This window comes from Astyanax mexicanus, chromosome 8, assembly GCF_023375975.1.
Source record: "Astyanax mexicanus isolate ESR-SI-001 chromosome 8, AstMex3_surface, whole genome shotgun sequence".
NCBI classification, from domain to species: Eukaryota; Metazoa; Chordata; class Actinopteri; order Characiformes; family Acestrorhamphidae; genus Astyanax; species Astyanax mexicanus.
In genome coordinates this window covers 20810540-20833215 of record NC_064415.1, presented here as the reverse complement: position 1 = coordinate 20833215, position 22676 = coordinate 20810540, and the positions used below count along the sequence as shown (strand labels likewise).

The 22676-nt window shown below is 36.7% G+C and overlaps 2 protein-coding genes across 4 annotated transcripts in view; one reads left to right on the top strand and one right to left on the bottom strand.

The window, feature by feature from the left end:
* Positions 1-8557, bottom strand: part of adam19a (ADAM metallopeptidase domain 19a) — a 138936-nt gene extending 130379 nt beyond the window's left edge. The window contains exon 1 of one of the 3 annotated variants that reach the window (XM_007242048.4): positions 8213-8557. In XM_007242048.4, the coding sequence (XP_007242110.3) occupies positions 8213-8339 (127 nt within the window). In that variant the 5' untranslated portion in view covers positions 8340-8557. The remainder of the gene's footprint in view (positions 1-8212) is intronic. The other 2 variants (XM_007242047.4, XM_015603985.3) reach the window with 2 other exon arrangements.
* A 5673-nt stretch (positions 8558-14230) lies between these two features.
* Positions 14231-21270, top strand: rwdd (RWD domain containing 4). Its single transcript, XM_049482960.1, has 6 exons — positions 14231-14447; positions 15369-15449; positions 18000-18109; positions 18429-18579; positions 20075-20183; positions 20347-21270. Exons 1-6 carry the CDS (start codon positions 14424-14426, stop codon positions 20418-20420), a joined length of 549 nt encoding a protein of 182 aa, XP_049338917.1. The 5' UTR covers positions 14231-14423; the 3' UTR covers positions 20421-21270.
* The last annotated feature ends 1406 nt before the right edge of the window (positions 21271-22676 follow it).

Genomic DNA, 22676 nt, shown 5'->3' with positions numbered 1-22676 from the left:
GGAAGCACATGCTAGCCTTCTCCCACCCAGCCCTGGTAGTATGGTGTAATAGCCTTCACTAGTGGGGAGTCCCTAAAGAGGATCTTTCATATGTGAAACATTTACATTCAGTTAATATGCAAGAGTTTAATATTATTTTATGAGAGATTGGCACTAGTGTGCTGTGGTTGTATCCACAAGGCAGATGGTATTTATTAACAGGAACTTCAAGCACTCTAGCATTGCCCTATAGACTGCTTTCTCTCAGTAAGTATCATTAGAAATAAACAGAGAATGTCTCATTGCGTTCTACCTGATGTGTAGAGAAATGCAATATTTTATGGGTCTGTATATAATCTCAGCTCAGCACACAGTTAGTAAAATTCAGCGATTGTTTCCTCATGGTTTGATTAGACAAGGCCACTGTGCTACCACTGATACAGTCATGGCCGAAAGTGTTGGCACCCCTGAATTTTTTCCAGAAAATGAAGTATTTCACACAAAGGAAATAAACATGTTTATAACAAAACATGTGTAACTGCAATAATTTTCTGGGAGAAATACTTCATTTTCTGGAAAGTATTCAGTGGTGCCAACACTTTCAGCCATGACTGTACGTATCTTAGTTTTGCTGATCGGTTTAAACAGCAGCAGTCATTCTTTAGAATTGTATCTTGCACCTTGACTTTGTGTTTGCTGTAGGGAAAATAAGTTATTTGTCACAGCGTTTCACTTAATGCTTGTAACATGGGTTTTAACTCGTCTACAGCTACAAAGAAAAGATGGTGATTGATAGGTAATAGCCAGATAAGGCAGAGTGATTTTACAAGAGACTTGGTCAGACTACCATTTCATTGGCCCTCACAGAATGCCTCTCAGTCAATTAAATGACAAGGTCAGAACTAACAGAATCAGATTCTCTGTGGTATGTACCTGTGGTAGTGCCAAGCTTATACTGATGTACATTCATTTCCTGCATACTGAGTTTAATACAACTGACGGTTAAATCTTGTGCAAATATACATGATGTACAAATGCAAAAGTAATAACAGTCAATATCTCAGAGTAAACTACAGAGGAGGATGTGTTGCAGATACATGATGCTGGGCCTGCACTAAACGTTGCTTTTGTGTGGTTTGGTTGGAATGAGGTTTGGTCCAACAGAGTGAGACAGTGGTTTGAATGAGGTTTGGTGCAAGAATGCGAGAGGACGGCCTTGAATGGGGGTGTGCTGCAGGAGCGCTTGAGGATGGCCTGAATGAAGCTGTTTCTATCGCTGTTTCCAGGGTGCCGTTTAAAGCGAGTGCAATCTCAAAGCGCCCCAGGGACCAGACTCCACACTGACAGCTCACAAAACCACACTAACACTGCTTCGGCACCTTCACAAACGAATAATACCCTAAATTCTTCCAATTTCCCTCTTTCATCTCTCTACTTCTCTCACTACGCTTTCCACTGCACTCTCTTTCACTGTCTCTCTCTATCTGAGCATTTATGTGTTTTTCTTTTTTTTTTCTCTCTCTCGCTTCTTTTCCTTCCACAGTTACAGAGCAAGCGCTCCCACTAGTTTGCTCAAGATCCAGTCTGGCTCAGGCATGGCATGTTTTAATATTTCCTTTTAGTGGCTACCAAATACTGTACAACAGTTTGTTCACCCATCTGTTTTAAGGAATTACACTCATTGACAAAATAACTCCAAATAAACACAGTCGGATTTCTGCAAAAGTCTGTATTCAGTTAATGTAAAAGCAGATAATGTAAAAGATCACTTGTGTGCTCTGATTAGACTTACTCCCTATAAAAAGGCTTTAGGGGGCTACTTGTGAGTAGTGTACCTCCTGGTGAGAGATCGTTGACTGTTGCCATGTGTCTACAACACACAAAGACATTTGACAGGCACCAATTTGACAGGATTTATAAGGGGTGCATTGGAAGAAAAGCAGTACAGCTAATAGACAACCTAGATGGCAGGCAATTTGTCAAACATTGCCTGCCCTCTTGGCAGTCCATCAGCCAGCAACCACCATCTTCGACTGCAGTTATGTAGTGAATGAGAAACCTGGATTGCTCTGCAGTCAAACCAGATTCTATTTGGGAACTGGACACAGCTGAGTTTGAGTATGGAGGCCTTGTGGTGAGCATGTCAATACAACAATTCTACACACTGCCCCAACTGCTGGTCTGATGATATGGGGAGCCATTGCATAGTAGAGATACAAAGTACACCAACAGTTTAGCGATATGTGCAGCACATCCTGTAGACATGTGTTGCATCTAAAGGGAGTGCATCCAACTAGCATTTTTAAGCAGGATAATGCTCGCCCACATGTATTGCCAATCAAGCATTTTGTGACCAGTTGGGGCACCAACTTTAGCAACCTACAAGTGTGTAGGATCTACATACCATCTACATACCATACTATTTGGAACCTTTACACCTCTATGCTCTAGCTCATCTCATCTTGTATCCAGGCTAGAGGCAGGCAAACAGGATACCTAAGCCTCCTTTCAGCTGCACAGCTTAACAACAAACTTATTGTTTTGCTCTACTAATATGATCACTTATACATTTTATTATAACATTCACATATATAAAGTTTCCTTTGATTCCAGCAAGTCCCTCTTGCTGCATTTTTTATCAATGATTATATTTGCTTCTATTGCTATTATTCTGACAGAGTGCAGTTTTGCATTTGTGTGTGTGTGTGTAATAAATCCACTAAGCGTATGATTGTAAAAATGGATCACAATTGTTTATGCAAAGCTGAAAAATCAATCTTGAGAATGGAACATTCATAAAACACATAGTGCTTCAAATGGCTAAACAAAGCGAATGCTAGATGATTAGCCATAATATAAAAAAAAATACTATTATGATAGTGCTCAGACCACACTGCTCTTAACAGCCCTCAAAAGGCACATGTAGCATATCTAATATCTGAGAGGGTTTATGTTCAGCCATTATCTTGAGACAAAAGCGCCATAGGCCAGTGGCTAATGGAACATTCCAGAAATTAGGGGCTTTTTAGACATACTGATGAAACCCCAAAAGTCATCTATCTTGCCTCTCATCGCATAAACATAAGGCATATAAATGAGTAATGGCACCATAACTAAAAGAAGCTGCTATGCGGAGCAGTGGGCTCCATGGGAAAGCTGCTGAAAAAGCCTGAATGTTCCATTCTGCTCCGTAATGCTTTGAAAATATTCTACATAAATAGGAAAGGAATGGACCTGAGCTATTCTTATGAATGTGTTTTGTTGCCAGTGGAATACAGAGAAGAAATCATCTTCGGCTCATTTAAAAGAGGTCACTAATGGCTTTCTCGCTCTTAAGTTTAAGTATGGCGCACATTCGTGTCTGTATATAGTCCAGCCCCGTCCTTCTCATCAGTCCAATGGACAAGAGCACTTGTCCCATTTTAAAATTCTCAAGAATAGCAAAGTGGGCATGCAGGGAGCACTGGGGTTGAGTGAGTCAGAGAATTAGACCTCTGAAAAATGCTACTGAATAACAAGCCTGTGAGCAAGTTTTCATGCAAATCCAACAGCCCCATCACGATGACGCATGAGTGCATTACCAACTTTTTCATAGATATCATTCTTGCAATCTCTGGCTGATCTGAATAGGCAGCAGAGGCAGAGCTCCTAATGGGTTATGTAATTTGGAGTGCTGCTGTGATCACTCACAAAGGCGAAGCGGGCAAGGTAACTATATGCAAAAAAATGTGCAAAAAAAACTCTACGAGAGGAATGCCTTTGGATATGTTGTCCACAAGCACAGCCGGATAACATCTGTAGCCTTGTTAGAAATGCATTAAAATCCGCCGACAAAAATGAGGGTAGGACTTGAACTGAAATCCCAGAGTCCCAGGTCAAATCTTGGTGAGTTGTGTGGCTCATGTACAGTGCAGAATATGGGAGACAGGAGGTACGTTTGTACTGAACTAACTGGAAAAGACCACCTGGGAATTGGAGAACAGATTGGAAAGATTTTTGACCTCACACATAGAAGTATGCAAAAGTTGGGCCTCAAGTTAAATTACATATTTAGGTATTTTGTTTGCACAATGATCTCAGTAAGTGCAAAAAATGTAAATCAAACGCCTACAAAGGGGATGAAGGAAATACAACAAATATATATTAATGAGCTTTAAGTGTGCAATGGCCACTATCTGAAACCGCAATAAAAACAAAAATTCAGGGGAACTGTGGAAGTCAATACTTGGAAAAACAAGAGACTGCCATATGAATGGCTGTGCACTGTTCTAATCTATAGTGTTACACAATTTTAATCTGTAAGAAAGAGCTATTAGAAGAAAATATTTTCTGCAGGTTTAATACAAACATCAAGTATGTAAAACATCAAAAAACGGCAAGGGATATTTTACAAAATGTGCTGTGAGCTAATGGGTTTCATAATAGAACACTTAGGAGGGAGTAGCATCTTATTTTTTAACGTTAGGTTTCAAGATTCAAGATATTTATTATCACATCACAGAGTACAGGTGAGTGAAAAAATTGGGTGCAGGTTCCCACTAATATGTACAAAATAGTAGAATAATAAATATAAATGAAGATAAATAAATAAAAGATACATTTCTTGAGGATAAGCCAAATGCCACCACTATTCCTCTTCCCAACATGCTGTTAACCCCCCAGCCTCTCAGAAAAATCTAAATGACACAATCTTTCCCTACAAACAATAACCCAGCACCTTTACTCACATGATTATGATCATTTGTACATATATAGTTTATTAGACACAGCTGCAATATTTCACAGTCTCCACACACCCATGAGCCATGCAGAGTCTGTCTAAACTGGCAGTCGAGAGGATCTCAAAACAATGCTCAGACACACGTCATACTCTGATGTTTAGCAGCTGTGTAGATGTGTTGTCATCTGTCTATTTTTTGTTGGTGCACAAGCACAAAAAATGACTTTATGTGCCAAAAAGACAGTAAAAGATGTACCACTCAAGTGATGGAGTGAGCTGAGGAGTGAGTAAGCTTAGCTGATGTGATGAACAAAACAATCACTCTATTTGAACAGCACTGACAACTGGGGAGTGTGTTATGAAGATTGTGAATAAGAGCGTTCCATCTACTATAGCCTTAGATAGATAAAAGTTATGCGCAATTACAGACTTTTGCTTAATATTTAACTGCCTTGTAAAGAATTATCTTTAAAACCAGATGCAATCTGAGGAGTGACCCACCTAATACGAACAAAACTCTTGTCTCTTTGCCATACCAAAGACATTTTCACACAAATAGTTTGGATATTTTTACATAGAATAGTGAGAGAGAAGTTGTTGTAGTCAAAAGCCAATAGATTTTGAGGTAAGTATTCAGGCTAAAAGGGACAAACATAGCTAGTTAATGAGAAAGCTCTCTATAACACAGATATAGCTAATACTTTTAAAGTTCTGAGTTCCCTGTGCAGTGCTTCCAATCATAATGTTCTTCTTCAGTAGTACATATATTTACTCTTTCTGACACTTCTTTTTCTTCACCTTGGTGGGTGACAGACCAACCAAGGGTCTTCTTTTACCTTCTTTTAACTCCTAAATGGGGTGGAGCTGAGGCTAGGGGGTATGCAAATACAGTATATAAGAGCTGACCATGACAAACTGTGAAACAGTAAATTAACCAACAGTCTTAGTTTTTTAGCTCCAAACTCGCAGTCAAAGACTCATATTTATCAGTGATAAAGTCTGATTTTGTCGATGAGCCAAGAAATTTCAAGGTGGAAGCATGTCAATTTAAAAGCTGATTTAAAAGCTGATTTAAAAGCAACTACAGTCTGTTCTTTATCAGTACACTCCCATCAACTCATGAAAAAATAAGATAAATATATGCTACTGATACTTTTTATAGCATTTTTAATATCACTTACTGAGATAAATCTACTACTTTGCTTTTTGTTTGTTTGTTTGGTTAGTTTGCACTAATTCTAAATATACTTTCTCTATTTTGGCAACAGAAAAAAACTGTTTATGTGTTTTTTACTGTTTGAACTTGTAGCTAGCTAAGCACTCATTTGTTGACTAGCCACGACCTTCTGAGTTGGGGGCATGTTAATAAAAAAAAGTTCTTTAATAGTAAACTCTCATCTTCACATGATAAAATCAGATGGGTACATGCAGCTGATAATCATACTGCATTGAAATATTGCTTACCTTGATAATGTTTATACTTTGCTCTTTGTTTGTTGGTTTAGTTTGCAGTAATTTGTAATATACTTCCTTTTTATTGAAAACAGACAATCTGCAGTAAACAAAAAGGCATGTTCCCATTTTTGTTTTGTTTTTGACCAAATAAACTATTTGCGCAGGACACACAGAACTTATAAGCTCCAAACTCATACCGCTTCAATGCTACCTTCCAATGAGCATCTGAACGCAGTGGGAAACTCGAATTTGTTGACTAGCCAAGACAATCTGTGTTGGGGGCGTGTCAATATAAAAACGCTGATTTAGGGAGATACCCCTCGCTGCAGAACCACAAGTCCAGGGGGTGGGGCTGGATCTGATCCAACTCTTCCTACGTCGTGTTTTCATTGGTCTGAAGCAGATCGGACTCTTCCCCATCCGGTTTTACTCACTCGCCTTTCGGAGTCAAGTAAACAATCACGAACGTGAAAGTAAGTTCATAATAGACACATTTTCATTTTGCTAATGCTATTAATTAGTTTCGTTGGGTGATTTTACTTAATTGAAAATCTGATTGCTTCTGTTTGCGCGAAAAGATAAAAAATAAAATAAAGATAAAAAATGAAATAGTTAATATTTATATAGGAAATGTACAGCATTTTATTATGTTTGTAATCACAGACATGTTCCTTCTTTTAAATCTGTATTTTGTGATTTAAATGTGCTACGTAGCAAATAACATTTTGATCTATAAACGGTAAAAGTCTTAAGGTTGGGTTCCAGGATTTATTTGATAAGATAAAATAAGTCCTGGTCGGGAAACGTAAGCGACACGTGTTAAGTTTAACGACGAATTGAAATGCGATGACTTAAAACCAATGAAAAGAAGATATGGGTGGTCAGGAGGTCAGGCTCCACCCCTTGGATCAGATCCAGCCCCACCCCCTGGACTTGTGGTTCTGCAGCGAGGGGTACTTGGGATTTAGGAGCAACTGCAGTCTGTTCTTTAGTAGTAAACTCCCATCCAGTAGTTACATGCTACTGATACATTAGACTGCATTTCAATATTGCTTACCAAGATATAGAATACATACTAAAAAAAATGAATACAGATTTGTACTTAAAAGAGTACCTTTCAGTGAAAGTCTTTTTTCCCCCATGTTTTATCTGTATCAGTAAAGATTATAAAGATTATTATAAACTGAATAACTTGATCCAAAATTGTGTCTGGCTTTCAAATGAAAAATGTATAATTACAATTGTTTATTAGTACAGTGATACAGAATACTGAATGTTCCTTTTAGCTGGTTAAATTGTACAAATCTGTACTTCCTGCTCATAGAGAAGATTTGTGTACTTCAGAGGGAATACATTTGGCCCTCTAAAGACCAATAATATAAACGTTAGATGGTACAACTATAAAAAGTGTACCTCTGAGTACAAGAAAGAACTTATACCGTACTTCTGTTGTTTAGTGTGTATCCTACTTTACTCTTTGTTTGTTTGTTTGTTTAGTTTGCAGTAACTAAACAAAACTATATTCTAAATATAAACTTCCTCTCGTTTAGCAACACAAAAAACAAGACATAAACGCGAGGAAAAGCCTTTTCCCATAGTTTTAATTTTGTTCATGACTAAATAAACCACTTGGACACTATTTTACGCCATCACGCCGTGTTTACGAGCTTTAACCTCGTAACTAAGTAGGAGCGCGTGAGGGAGACCCGAGGGCAGCACTGTATCACCGGGTAACCGGGTTTTCACACCTCTCAGTTTAAACAGCGATAACCCACGTCTTCCTCCAGCGGACTCTCTCCATCCGTCCTTTTAAGGCATTATTACCGCACGCTGGAGAGAGTCTGGAGCCTCTGTAGTACAGATTTAACAGGCTAGTTAGCTAACTAGCTAACACGCACTCACTTTCTGTAGGTTAGGAAGTCTGTAGGTTAGCTTTAGTGTGTATAAGGAGCTTCTTTTTCCCGCAGAACAAAACTTCTCCATCTGTTGCGCGCAGCTGGCAGCTAGCTATAGCTCCATGTTAAACCTTTAACAGCAACTTTCCCCCGCTTTTCTCACCTCCTTCAGCCCCCAGCTCTCCATCCCCTGTTTCCAGTAAGCCGCTGAGCAGCAGGAGGGTGAAGAGCAGCGGCGCGTTGATCTCCGGCGAGCTGTGTCTGTGTTTCTGTCTGTGTTTGGTGTACATCCCTGCGGCCGGTCGCCGTCTGCCGCTCCTCTCTCCTCTCCCCTCTTCTCTTCTCCTCTTCTCTCTCCTTTTCTTCTCTTCCCCCGGAGCGCTGCCTCTCCTCCCCTCCCCTCACAGATCCAGCCCCTCTCCGCCCGGCGGAGTAACGCACAGAAATGAGCAGCAGCTCAGCCTTCTTCACCAGGCGCTCCGGAGCGCACGTGCTGGAGTGAATGGAGGTGTTTTCAAAGAGTCCACAAGGCTTTACAACACCAAATACAGTATTACACACACTCACTACCCCTCTCAGTTAACCCCTCACCACCCAGTCAGCACTGACTTTAATAACTAACTACTAACATGGATTATCGTTTATCGCCGTCACGCAAAAAAACACTTATTTCCAAAATGAAAAAAACGCCCCCCTCCCCAAAAAATACCAAAATTACTGTTTTCCAAAATAAAACATAAAAATTATTTTTTTTCTTGAAAAAAACAAGGAAAAAAAATTTGTCCCCCACATTAAAAATACCAAATGAAAAAAAAAACAATAAAGAAAAACTAAATGCCCCCACCAACCCAAAAAATACCAAAATTACTTAAAAAAACCCCATTAAAAAACAATACCTTCAAAAAAGGGGGAAAACGAAATGCACCCCCCCAAAAAAAAACCAAAATGCCTTTTTTCCTAAAAAGAAAACAAGGAAAAAACAAAATGACGCCCCCCCCCAAAAAAAGATTTTTTTAAAAACAAAAAATAAAATGCCCCCCAAAAAATACCAAAATTAGATTTTTCCAAAAAAAACAAAATGATCACCCTCCCCCCAAAAAACCAATATGACCTTTTTCCAAAAAACACCAAAACCAAAATGACCCCCCCCCCCCCCCACTCAAAAAATTGGCTTTTTAAAAAATAAATAAATAAATAAAATAAAACAAAACACAAAATGCCCCATGGAATATAAAAAAATAATAAATAATTAAATACATAAATAAATATTTAGATAAAATAAATAAATAGCCACATTACTTGTTTTACACTCTATTTATGGATTTATGGATAATTTTGCAGCATTTCTATTTGTCCATTTGTTGTGAAATTCCGACACAATGTGAAGAACAACAGCCAGATTCATATTTCAGATTCAAACTTGAAACTTGAGTTAACCCTGGGGTTCTCAGGGTTTTAAGTTTACTGAGTTCTATAATGTATCTTGTTTATCATCACTGTCATGCCAAAGCCTTATATTATTCCCCCAAAAAGTCATTATGAGGCCTTATACCATAGCAGCTTATTGATTTTTACTTTACAAAAAGTCATGTAGGAGCATATTTATTTGTCCATTTAATGTAAATGTTTGACAAAATATATATAATAACTGCCAGATTAGTACAAAGTCAACTATTCTACTCACTTTTTGACATACAAAAAAAATCATGTTGTGTCAAAACTTCACAATGAAAGAACCAGTAGAAATGGCTTTTTGTGGAAAAATCCATGCACTACTAGGATATTAAGCTTCTATACTATGATAAAAGACTAAGAATCACCAGAGCTAGATGCATTTTGGAAATCCAGCTAAGATTGCAAATAATCTTCTACTGTATATTGTGAACCATACATATTGTTGAGCAATTCCATTGAGACCATAGGTAAGTAGGTTTCCTTTATTTTAATTAAACATCAGTGACGTTACATTACTTCACAGCCTATTGCTTCTGATCTATCGCAGATTAAACATAAGTGTAAAATTAGATATCAGAGTTCATTTTTAGTAAACCTGAGGTAAAACTGGGTTCTGGTGGTATTTTTTGCTAGAGTAGAGGTTATGTATATTTCAACACTGGAGCGTGTTATCTGCTTAACGAGCATGTGACCTCCTTCATATCATTCAGGGGCTTTCTGATTGAGAGGGACAGTTGGAGAGATAAAATGGGACGCTACTCATTTTAAAACCAAAGGCTGTTACATAATGCGTGCAGGAAAAAAAAAACTACAGCTTTAACAGTTTACTGAGCTGAAGTTCCCATTTCCCTGAACTCATTTACCCTACTTAGTGACTTTCTCCAGTCTGGTCAATGTGTGGCAGCTTATTTTGTGACATAATTATGGCACATAATTTCTCAACTGGCCTTTGGCTTTGTTTGTTTGTTTGTTTGTTTTTGTAAGGGCACAGTGCATAACGCACTTATAAACACGCTAGTGCAAGTAGAATACTGAGACTTGGTATAAATGTGTGGGTGTACTGCTGCAGGATGCTTCTCCATCTTGTTGGAACAGAACATGTTTATGCACTTGGGGAAATGTCGCATGGCTTCACAATATCTGTTGAAAAAGTTCACTCAGCATCTCAGTTCTAAATTTATCATTAAGTGTAATGTACCTGCTTCAGCAGCCAAGAAGAAACACATTTCATAAGTAATGCCATATGTTTTTAACTGCAAACCTACTGCTTTCCAACACCAAAAAAAGAAAAAGTCCTGGAATCATCTTGTGAAACATCTTAGATCTAGATATTAGAACGTTTCTTATTTGAAGACTGTTGTAGAATTATATTGTAGTCATTTAAACATTTTAAATATTGTAATTTATTAAAGGTAGTGAAAGTATTTAAATTACAATAGAAAAGATCTGTTGCTTTGTAAGTTCTGTTGTATGCTAGGTGGTTCCTTGGTGATGCTACGTGGATACTAGGATGTTGCTATGAATTTGGCAAGTGGTTGCTAAGTGGTTACAAGCTGGTTGTTATGGTATGTCAAGTGGTTGCTATGTTGTTGCTAAGTGGATGCTAGACTGGTGATGCATTGTAGCAAGGTGAATGCTATGGAATTTCAGATAATTGCCATGATGATATTGCTTAAGTGGTATCCCAGGTGGTTAGATCAAAAAGCTGAATATAAACTTAATCACACAATCCAACTAATCGAGCTATTGTTAGGAAACTGTGTGAGCTCAAAAACTGAGGCACAAACATTAATGAAAATTTCTCTCTCTTTTACTCTGATTTTATAAATATGATAGTATTTTAATATTATAAGAGTTTTCCTAAAATTGTATTTAAGCAATCACGATATACATTATCGACTTGCTTACAGTATTGCAGTATATTGTGATATATTGACTCGTAACCCCTGTACAGTAATACATATCATATTGCCATGTTCTTGCTAATACAAAAACCTTTTTTACAGAAACTTTTTATTCAGATGAAAGTACTGAAAAGAAGTTAACAAAGGTCTAGACATATTTACTTATATTCACTAAACAATAAATATTAAATATGTAGACTAGATTTGAAGAAGATTTTTAAATTATAATTGTGTACAGAAGCTTTTAAAGGTTAGCAAACCTGGCACTGTGTGTAAGTGCATTACATGTGAGAGACAACAAAAAAATCGTCTTAGTTTCAGAGGAGCTGAATTGTGGTATTTATTTGTTTGTTTATTTATTTTTAATCCTGAACAGAAAAGAAATCCTCCATGCATGCTGAGTAAAATGATCTTTGACCCCAAAGCAAAAACAGATGTTTAACAGAGTTGGCGTATTTTAGATGGCTTGGAACCACAGGTAAAACAAAATACAGCTCAGACTCTGGCTGAGCCTCTCTTATAAAAGTGGTTAGGTTATCAGATATCCTGTTTCAGGGCTGGATGGGTTCAGGGGGAGCAGACTGAAAATTAGAGCAACAAATCTGTGCTGTGGCCGCTGTTGCGTCAGGGCCTTCAGACAGCAACACCAAACCTCTGATTTCCACTATACACACAGGGATAGATTAACTCTAATCTCAGCATATAAAAGAGTCCTCAACTGGGATTCTTTCTGCTGTCTTCTTTATGCACAAGACTGGACAGAAACTAAATGCTATCCTCTGTGTCAGAGTTCATGTTCTCAAATGTGTAAACGCCATGTGAATATCAATGCTAAACTGGCGGACGTTGTTTTTTAGTGTGACGTTCTGGCACGCCCCACTGTTTCACTCATTAATGTTTGATTGGGCCTAGCACAGCGGGTGGTGGAGCTCCCCAAAAACAGATGAGAATAAGCACCATGCTTCCTTCACACTTAACTAATAACTAATCATCTTCTGGAGAATCCATAATTTTCCCTTTAACCTTGCATAACCAATGATTTTGGGTCTCTGATTAGAAAATTGCTTCTGCATTTTTATTCATGAAACATCACGGATGCTTTCGGTTATTGTTTTTTAAGTTTTTTATTGTTTTTTTTTTTGTAATCAGAATAGAGTGTATATTTATAATGTCTTGATTAGAGTATATATGAATAGTTTGATTGTTTTTGGCTATGTAAAAACTAAGGAAGGTTTTATAACTGTCCTTGACTGACATCTAGTGACTATTTGTAATATTGTATGCATATTTCCCTGAGTCTATTATCTACAGGCCATATTGTACTAAACTAAAATAAAAACATTACTAGGCTATGTATGTTCCTAGAATAGTTCAATGAAACATATTTATATCTGAATATAATGTGTTTTTTTTTTGTAGTTGGTGGTTTCTGATGAATGTGTGCTGGTCAATTTGCAGTGGAGGAGTAACTAACTAAATATAATTGGTTACTGTCGTTTTTTTCCCCTTAACCCTTGTCTTGAAAGAGAAATTTTACTTTTACTGGAGTATTATTACTTTGGGTATCTTTTAACTGAAGTAGATTTTTTATTATTTATTTATTTATATATATTAACTGAATATATATCAAAATATACCAAACAAGATATGGAGCATAAGTGTACAAACAAAAAAACTTCTGAAAATCAGCGTGTAAGAAGCTGCATTCATCAACTCCAAATTACAATGCAAGACCACACCACAATGTCAAGACCATATGTATAGTAACCTATAAGTGAAACTATCCCACTACAGTAGTTAGATACTAAAATGGTGTATCTGTATCTTCTGGAGTATTTTTTTATTTATCTTTTTCCACTTTTACTTCACTACATATTAAATACCTTAATACTTTTACTCAAATATTTTTTCTATGTGCTGCATTTTTACTCATTACAATTATAACAATGTTAGGAATCATTTAAATCCCACATTATCACTAAAGTCAGAGTGGTAGATGTTCTGCACTGTAAATGGGTTTGATGAAGCTCCTCTTCATTGAGTGAATCAAGTGAAAAAGCTGATCTTATAAGAAGACGGAGCTGCTCCCGTTCTGCCTTTCACTCTGAGAAATGTCCTCTGCTTTCTGCAATAACTACATAACACACTATACTTTTACTTTCAATGTGTGAGTAGTAAATTTTAGAATAAACTACTTGCAATATATTTAAGGCCAAAAAAGTGAAATACATAAGTACTTCAGCTGACAGCCAATGAAAATCCAAAAATTCCTTCTGGAAAATAAAATAAAATGTACATTTTTCAAGTTGTAAGCAGAGGGAAGCATGAAGTGCTGTAAGATTTTCTGTGAAAATACTGCACTGACTTTAGACTTGATATAACACAGTGGACCAACATCAGCAGATGATTGTGGAAACTTCACACTAGACCTCAAGCAGCTTGGACTGTGTGCCTATCAGCTCTTCCTCCAGACTTTGGTTTCTTGATTTCCAAATAAAATGCAAAATTAACTGATGATCAGTGATGGTTTGGAGAGCCATGACATCTGCTGGAGTTGATCCACTGTGTTATATCAAGTCCAAAGTCAGTGCAGCACTTCATGCTTCACTCTGCTGACATATTTTATGGAGATGTGGATTTCATTTTTCAGCAGGACATTGCCCACACTGCCAAAATTATCAATTGGTCTTATATAATATTCTATATTTTCTTTTTTTTTTTTAAATAGCACAAGAAAAAAATATATTTACCCAGGTTCATGGTTTGTGTTCTCCCTCCAGTCCATCTGGGGCAGTGTCTTCTCTCTGTTGGGGTGTGGACTTTTTTTCTCAGCCGGGTTTTTGGAGTTCACTGAAGAAACTGCTGGTTAAATCTTGCTGGGCAGCATGAGTTGTTCAGGCTGCCCATTTAAATCCTGTTTTAGTAGTAGAACACAGAGAGAGCTGATTTAGCTGGGTTTGATATTTGAGTGGGAGAAACAGCAGGAGGAGCTGGCAGACTGCTGAGGAGTTAATCATGACTGCTAACGAGGAGCAGGAGGTGAGGGAGTCGGCTAGCTTAGCTCAGCTGGTAGCATTTGGTAGCTAGCTGGTTAATTAGCTTAGCTAATGCTAGCTAACTGACTAAGTTCTCTAAACTAACCTACAGTCAGCTGTCAGTGTAAAATAGCAGCTACACAGCAGTGCCCTACAACAGTGGAGAAAGGTGTTGGATAACCGATCAGGCTAACTGATATTATTAGTTCACAGCTAGCTTGGCTTAGCTAGTTAATATAGTTATCACCACTGAAGTTTGCTTGAATATTTGGTCCACCTTAAATAGGGCAGCAGTTACACGCTGTCTGTTTACTACACGCTAGGCGGTAACCGCTCGTACCGCTGCACTATTCAAGGTGGATTGAGTTTTTTTTTTACAATAAGTTTTAAATCCAGCTTTCTGTGCCGTTAAAGCTACTGTACAAAAATACTAAACCGGTGTTCTGTCGAGTTATGCTACCCATCGATATGTGCTTCATTACGGCACTGCGCATGCGCCAACCAACATTTTTGTTCCTGTTTTTCGTGCTAATTCCTTAAGTTTTTATTGGGAGCATTAAACAACCTGTTTAAATGTTTTTGTATTGTAAATATCAATGAAAATAATAAAAAAAAGAATAATAATGAACTATAAAAAAACTGTAACAGTCACGTACATGAACTTTTAACTGTAGCTACTCGATACTGAGATTTAGCCTATCCACATATACTACATAAGCTTCTGCTGGAAGTATTTTTTTAATATGGTTTCTATTGGTGGTTTTTTTTTTTTTTTTTTTTTTTTTTTTTATAAACCTTTTTTAAAAATTAAATACTTCTAGAGTTGCACTGTTTGACAAGGTAGCAGAACTCGACACAACACCGGCTCTTTGTTCCTCCCCTACCCGCTCCTAAATTATGTTTATCATCTTTTCTTTTCCTGCAGATGGAGTTGGAGGCTCTGAGGTCAATTTATGAAGGAGACGAGTGTTTCAAAGAGCTCAGCCCTGTGTCCTTTCAGTTCAGGGTAACTGCCGTTAATCTTTCTGTACTCTAAAACTCTATCAGTGTGTGATTGTGTACAACAAGAGTTGTGGCTTTTAAACTGTTCATATCGATATCGACAGAAATTAAGAAATGTATTTTGATATCTTCAGCAGATACCAATCGTCCAACATGCCTTGATAGTAAGAATACAATTGATCTCAGATATAATCTGTGTCTTGTATATACATGTTATGGGAAACGAGAACTGTTTTCACATCAAGGAGCAAAAAGCAGGATGAGTTTGGTAAATTTTGCTGTTGTTACCTGAACATAAAAGATGCCAAATAAAAAATATTACATTACAATTGATGAATCTGGTTTTGATGGACCTTTTCATGCTAGATAGAAACTCCCTGACATTATGGTTGATGACCAGCTCTCCATGGTTGATGACCAGCTCTCCTTCACGCACCATGTGGCCTTGGTTGCTCGATCCTGCCGCTTCGCGCTTTATAACATCAGGAAAATTAGACAGTTTCTGACGCAACAGGCCACCCAACTCCTGGTACAAGCAGTCGTCATCTCACGCCTCGACTACTGCAATGCCCTGCTAACTGGCCTCCCGGCCTGCGTAGTAAAACCACTCCAAATGATCCAGAATGCAGCAGCACGTCTGGTCTTCAACCAACCAAAACGGGCACATGTCACAACAGATTACAATCATAACAGCCCAACTATACAGGACTTGATGACTTTAAAACTTCAGACTATATTTTTACAGCTGCCCCCACTGATTATCTGAAATTTTCTATTAACTCCAGCAATAACACTTTTATTGTCTGCAAATATACTAGTGCATCTCAAAAATGAGAAAACTGTTGTAAAGTTACCTTATTTCAGTTCAAATGTGAAACTCATTATATAAATGTATTACACAGAGTGATCTATTTTAAGCATTTATTTCTTTTATTGTTGATGATTATGGCTTACAGCTAATAAAACCCCAAAAATCAGTGTTTTAGAAGATTAGTATATTATTTAAGACCTACTGGTACTTTTGACAGTGTGCCAAATTCTGCACTGACATTAGACTTGATATAACACAGTGGACCAACACCAGCAGATAACATGTCTCTCCGAACCATCACTGATTGTAGAAACTTCACACTAGACCTCAAGCAGCTTGGACTGTGTGTCTCTCCACTCTTCCACCAGACTCTGCTTCCTTGATTTCCAAATTAAATGCAGAATTTACTGATGATCGAATATAGTTTGGAGAGCCACCATCTGTGGTGGAAATAGTGACAGAAAAATAAGTTGCAGTCTCTTTGAGTCTTGATCAAAATGAGTAACAAGGTTTATTTGAAAAGACAGTGTGAAGTGCAGAAATCTCCTCCCCTGAAAACAGTGCCCCAGTGTCTTTTATACTCCTCAGTTTTCCAGTCCACTGTGTTATTTCAAGCCCAAGTCAGCACAGCTTTTACTAGAAATTTTGTTACAGCACTTCATGCCTCCATCTGCTGATAACTTTTATGAAAATGTGGATTTTATTTTCCAGCAGGACTTGACACATTGCCCACACTGCAAAAAGTACCAATTGGTCTCTATAATATTATAATTTTCTGAGATACTGACTTTTGGGTTTTCATTGGTTGTAAGCCAATGCATAAACACTTAAAATAGACCACTCTGTGTGTAATACGTCTATATAAGATGAGCTTTACATTTTAAACTGAATTACTGAAAAAATAGAATAGAATTACATTTTAATGATATTTTATTTTTTTTGGAGATGTACCTGTAGATCTTTCTTACATTTACATTCCCCAAAGTCAGACAAAATCGTCAGTGAAATGAGACATGGCAAGGAATGTTTGTAAAGTGTAAGAAACTCTGCAGACAATAAGAAATGTTTGTCCATATATTAATCAATGTGTGTGTTTGTTTTGGAAAGGTATAATCAAAGTTTGTTTTATGGAGTATTTAATCCTAGTGTTTGGAGAGTCTGTGTGTAGGAGGAGGGAAGAATTACAACCTTGCTCTTTAGTTAAGGAGTATTCGAGAGTGAGGAACAAAAGAGTTCTTGTGATTGCTTCTTTCTGCAGTCTAACATTCTAATGCATCTCCTGGAGGAAAACTATGAAAGAACACCAACTACACTTGGTGTAAGGATTTTTAAATGGTATAGCTGTAATCCATATGACTTTTTTTTTTTTTTTATCTATGGATTTAACTTCTTTTAGTTTATTGCACAAAACGTTCTCTACAATTTTTACAGGCATTTTAAGGGGCATTTTTCTTTTTTGAATTGGCTTATTATGGTCATTTGTGAACATTAAATATTGCAATTTTTTTATAAAAAAAAGTAAGTTTTCTTAAAATTGTAAAGGTCTATGTTAACTTTATATATCTGTGGTGAGTTTTCTGCTTAATATTGGTACCTTTTATTACCTAAGCCAGTTAAACTGTGCTGTTGATACTTATCTTTACACTATGTATTGGAGCGTGTTTTTTGGCTAATTATTTTCTTTTGTAAGGAAGGTTGTTTCGCAGTGTTATTGTATAACCTTGTGTGTATAATCTTCTGTAGGTTGGAGACCATGACGAGTCCAAATCATTCCTACTGGATGTCTCATGGCCAGAGACGTATCCTGAAACCGAACCTCATTTATCCCTAGATGCCTTTTTTAACAACAGAATGTAAGTGGTCTTCATATTTCTGTAGCTGTGTCCATTTTATAGTGGCAATTTACTGTTTAAATTTGAGCCATCCATCAAATGCAGTGAAGGGTAATGCTGTTTTTCCCTTGTCAGTTTTTAATATGTGAAATCAATCAAGATTATGATTATGGAGATGACATACCTGTCATTCAACCTCATTGGGCAAATCATGACACCAAAAGGTCACTCCATAAAATCTGCTACACCCAAAGTGATGCTCCACCCATGTCTTTTCATGCTGTTAGTAAAATGGTTTTGCCAGGTTTCTGTTTTAAATTAGTCTTTTCTTTATCATCAGCTCTCCAGATATCAAGCAGCTAATACTCTCTAAGCTGCAAGAGCAGGTGGAGTTAAACCTGGGCACTGCAATGATGTACACACTATTTGAATGGGCCAAAGAGAACCAGGAGATGCTCATGGAGAATCACCAGCCAGTAGTGTCTGCTGTGGTCAGTATCTAATCCAATAGGAACATGTTTTTACAGTGAAATAGAGTGTTTTCATATGTATCTAAGATATTCATCTTGTTTAGTTTCCAAAGCACATACTATTATATAGAATTGATTCTGAGTGTGTGAGTTACATACCATACACTTTAAAATGCCTGGTTCATTAGGGATTTTTTTTGTTTATAAGCTTTGTACTTAAAGAATTCACATGTGAATAAATGGCACATTCTTAGACAGATTTAAATGCAGCATAATGCTTGATACAGGGAACTTTAGGAATAGTTTGTGATAACTTGGTGTTTAATTGCTTCTTTAGTTTAGGTATGAGAGATGTCGGCACTTGATTTATTCAAAAAACAGTTCAGAGTTGTGCCAAAGTAAATAAAAAAAAAGGTAGAAAACAAAGCTTTACAAGACAAGAAGCAGGGGTAGATTTATTAATATTACACTCCACAAAAAAACACTGGATCCTGTTTATACCACCTCATTTTGTGCATCTAGAGTATGAGGATTGTACCTAAATAAGGCCAGAACACATGTGGTCTAAAGCCCTTTCTGGACGGGATTAGTTTCTCAGGGGGATGTCTGTGAAATATATATCACACTTCCACTCGCTGATAAAGCAATTTAAAAAACAGGAGGACCAGTGAGTTTTTGGCTTTTTCGGTCACATGACATCACGTTCAGTAGCTCCTTTACTTCTACTCGCTGTTGTGTTTACGTGGATCTCTGTGAAAACGCACACCCAAAGTGTAACTACGGTTCGTGGCAGTGGACAAATAGCTATTTTATTAAATGCAAGAAGACAAAACTCAGAGATGTGGATCCGGGTGCGACTTAAATACCGGAAGACTAATTCAGCCTGTAATTTTTAGAGGACATATGAGAAAAACACACATATGGTTGTTCCAGACGTAAATAAAATCACAGAAGACACCCCATAAAAGAGAAAATGGCTCCAGGACCCTCTGAGAAACTAGTCTCATCCAGAACGGGCTTAAGATGCAGTTGAGCCATATTATTGCATCCAGCTCTCAAAGGCACTTTCAACAACTAAACCTCCTTTTATTGCACTTAAAACAAAATGCATTTCTAAAAAGAAATACATAAAAAAGGTCACTTGTAGAGATGAGATCAAGTGTAACTTGTGTGAGAGTGATGGCAAGAGCAAAATACTGAAAGAAAAAGAACTACCAATGAGTCAGAGCATGTGACCTGTAACATAATGGCATTTTACTAAGATTTGCATTTGTGGCATTTGCCATTTGACACTCATTTCAGAGGCACTTAAATTTAAATCATGTTTTACTGTGGAAAGGTAATGCATAATGCTGTTGAACTTTGTTTTCTTTGACCTTTTTCAGCTACTTGTAGAGCAAGAGTTAAAGTGAAGACAAGCAAAATGCACATCTTGACTTTTCTTAATAAATTACCAGTTCATCTGTAATTTTAGAACGACATTTTCTCTTCTGAACTATGATCCTATTTTGTATAGACCCTGACCTCTAACACTGAGACAAATAGTCCAGTGTCTGCCATAAAGAAAAAGGAGAAGAAGGAACAACTAACAAAGGCACAGAAACGGAAAATGATAGGAAGAACTGGTAAGCCTGTATAAAACAATAATAATTACTTCAAAATGTTATCAAATACTAAGAATGCTTTTGAGCTATATATAACAGTTCATATATAACTATTCAACTTAGCAAACATCTAATGAATAACGTGAATGATGAATGCTTTATATACATTCTTTTCAACCAACAGATAATAAAGGCGAACTGCCCAGAGGTTGGAATTGGGTTGATGTTATTAAGGTAATTGGCTATCATGTGGCTTGAATATTTTATCAGTTTATGTTATCTTTGTTTGTTGAAAATGCAGAAACATGCTGATCACGTGCTCTTTTTTTTGTCTTGTTTGTATGTTGCTGATTTTCTCTCCTCCAAACAGCATGTAAGTATATGCTTCATGCCTTTCCCCTATATATGTAGGCTTATTGATATTGATGTTTTTTAAGGAGACACCATTTGTGAAGTATGATTATTTTCACACTTTTTTGACTAATGCATTTGATGATTAACCTCCATCACAGCTGAGCAAAACAGGAGGCAAGGAGGATGGCTAGAAAAACAACCGCAGAAGGCTAAATGAATGGAAGGCGATACGGATGAATGGACCAATGGACACGGAAAGTCGGACATGACTGGTTTTAAAGAAAGTTTAAATGAGTTCTCTAGCCATGATTTCAATACACTTGAAGCTACCGTTTTGTTTGTGTCACCAATACAAGAAGACACAGATATGGATGTGTCAAAATGTCCTTTGCCACAAGGACAGACTTCTTATAGTACTTTCACTAAAATGGTAGTGACTTTTAATGAGCGAAATGCTGTTTAGTCAGCATGAAATTCATGGAGTGTCTGAGAGAAAGACCATGTTGAGGGAAGACTCAGGTCCAGTGTCTTCAAACTGAGAGGCTTTATGTACCATGTTATCAGCCAGCCAGGCTGCAGTTCACATAACACTGACAGCTAAAAAATGATAACATTGACATTTTATGGTGCAGTGCAGTTTGATCAGGTGACCTTCAGTTTGTATTTGTACCTGTTTTTAGCCTGTTGCTTTCTCTTTTCAGTTATTTATTGTAGTACCTATCTTGACACAATATTAAAATCTTATGGAAGTTTCCATTTGTGTCCTGTTTTATGTAAGTGATACAGCAATTTGGCTTATGTTCTATTAAAGGCAAGCTATTTACCCCAACAGCGATAATGGATTTTAATTAATACATTTATTGAGCTCATACATTCAAAATACATTTCAAGGCTCAATTTAAAATGACTTCTATAATTTTAAATATTAGCATTTACATTTTAAAATGGGCATCCACAAGTCCACAAGCATTCATGTATTTTACATCTAAACACCACCTTGGAAGATTAGGGGAAAAACACCTTGTGATTGCAGATCCCTTGGCTTTGTTTGAAGAATTTGAAGGTTTACTATATATATCACCGTAACAATTTTGGGATAAATGACAATCTTTACATAAACTGAACTTTAGCAGAAATGCCAGATTAGACTGCTACAGAACATAACATTTTAACCAGTTCTGCAAAATGGATTCTTTGGGCAAGTAGAACCGAAATTGACAGCTCAATCCATTTTTTTAAGGGTGTCCACAAACTACTACAGGCTGTTCAAAACCTATGAAAAGTAACTTTACATTGACAATATTCAAGTGTGCATATTGTTCGCCATTGTTCCAGAGAGGTCCAAACTGGAATGTGTATTGTTCACCTAAAATTCCAATAAAATCCGCTGCGCTTTTTTGCAAGCCAACACTTAAAATAATAATAAAAAAAGATTTACATCACTTTTTAAAAACACTCAGATCGAAAGGATTCATATCAGGTAATAAAATCTCTGTCCAAAAGAAGTCGAGAATCCTCTAATGGGGATAAAAGACTTCTAATAATCTTTCTAAACAGTGATTACAATTTCTAAAAACTACTATTTGAACTACTTTTTTTTTTTTCAAAACTGATTTGAGCTACATTTTGAAAGATTCAGATCTTTTAAAAAAGCTGATTCAAACTACTTTTTAAAAGATTGGAATCTTTTTGAAAACTGATTCATACTCATTTTCAAAAGATTTTAATCTAAATCTAACTATTTTTAACTGCTTTATATTGACATTTTTTTGAAAGAATATGTCACCTAGGAACTTCATTAAAGTTAAAGTAAAGGGCAGAGTGCTGGAAAGGAAAGGGTCTGTGACACACATGCTGTAGCTGGTCAGTGTAATATTTATGAATTTAATTCTTACCGTTTGAGGCTAAATGCAAAAATAGAAATTTAGATGTAAAAACTCTTTCATTTTATGTGATGCAGTGCACAAGAAATAAGTGTTCATCCATTTTTAGTTTTTTTAATATCTGCCCCTTACAACTATAATTTCAGGAAATTTAAAAAATATATATTTTATTTTCAGATTTTTTTTTTTTTTTTTGCATTTTGCAAGTTGAATTATACCATTATAATTGTGTTACAAGATACAAAAATGGGCAAATCTGAAAATTGAGAGAAGATTC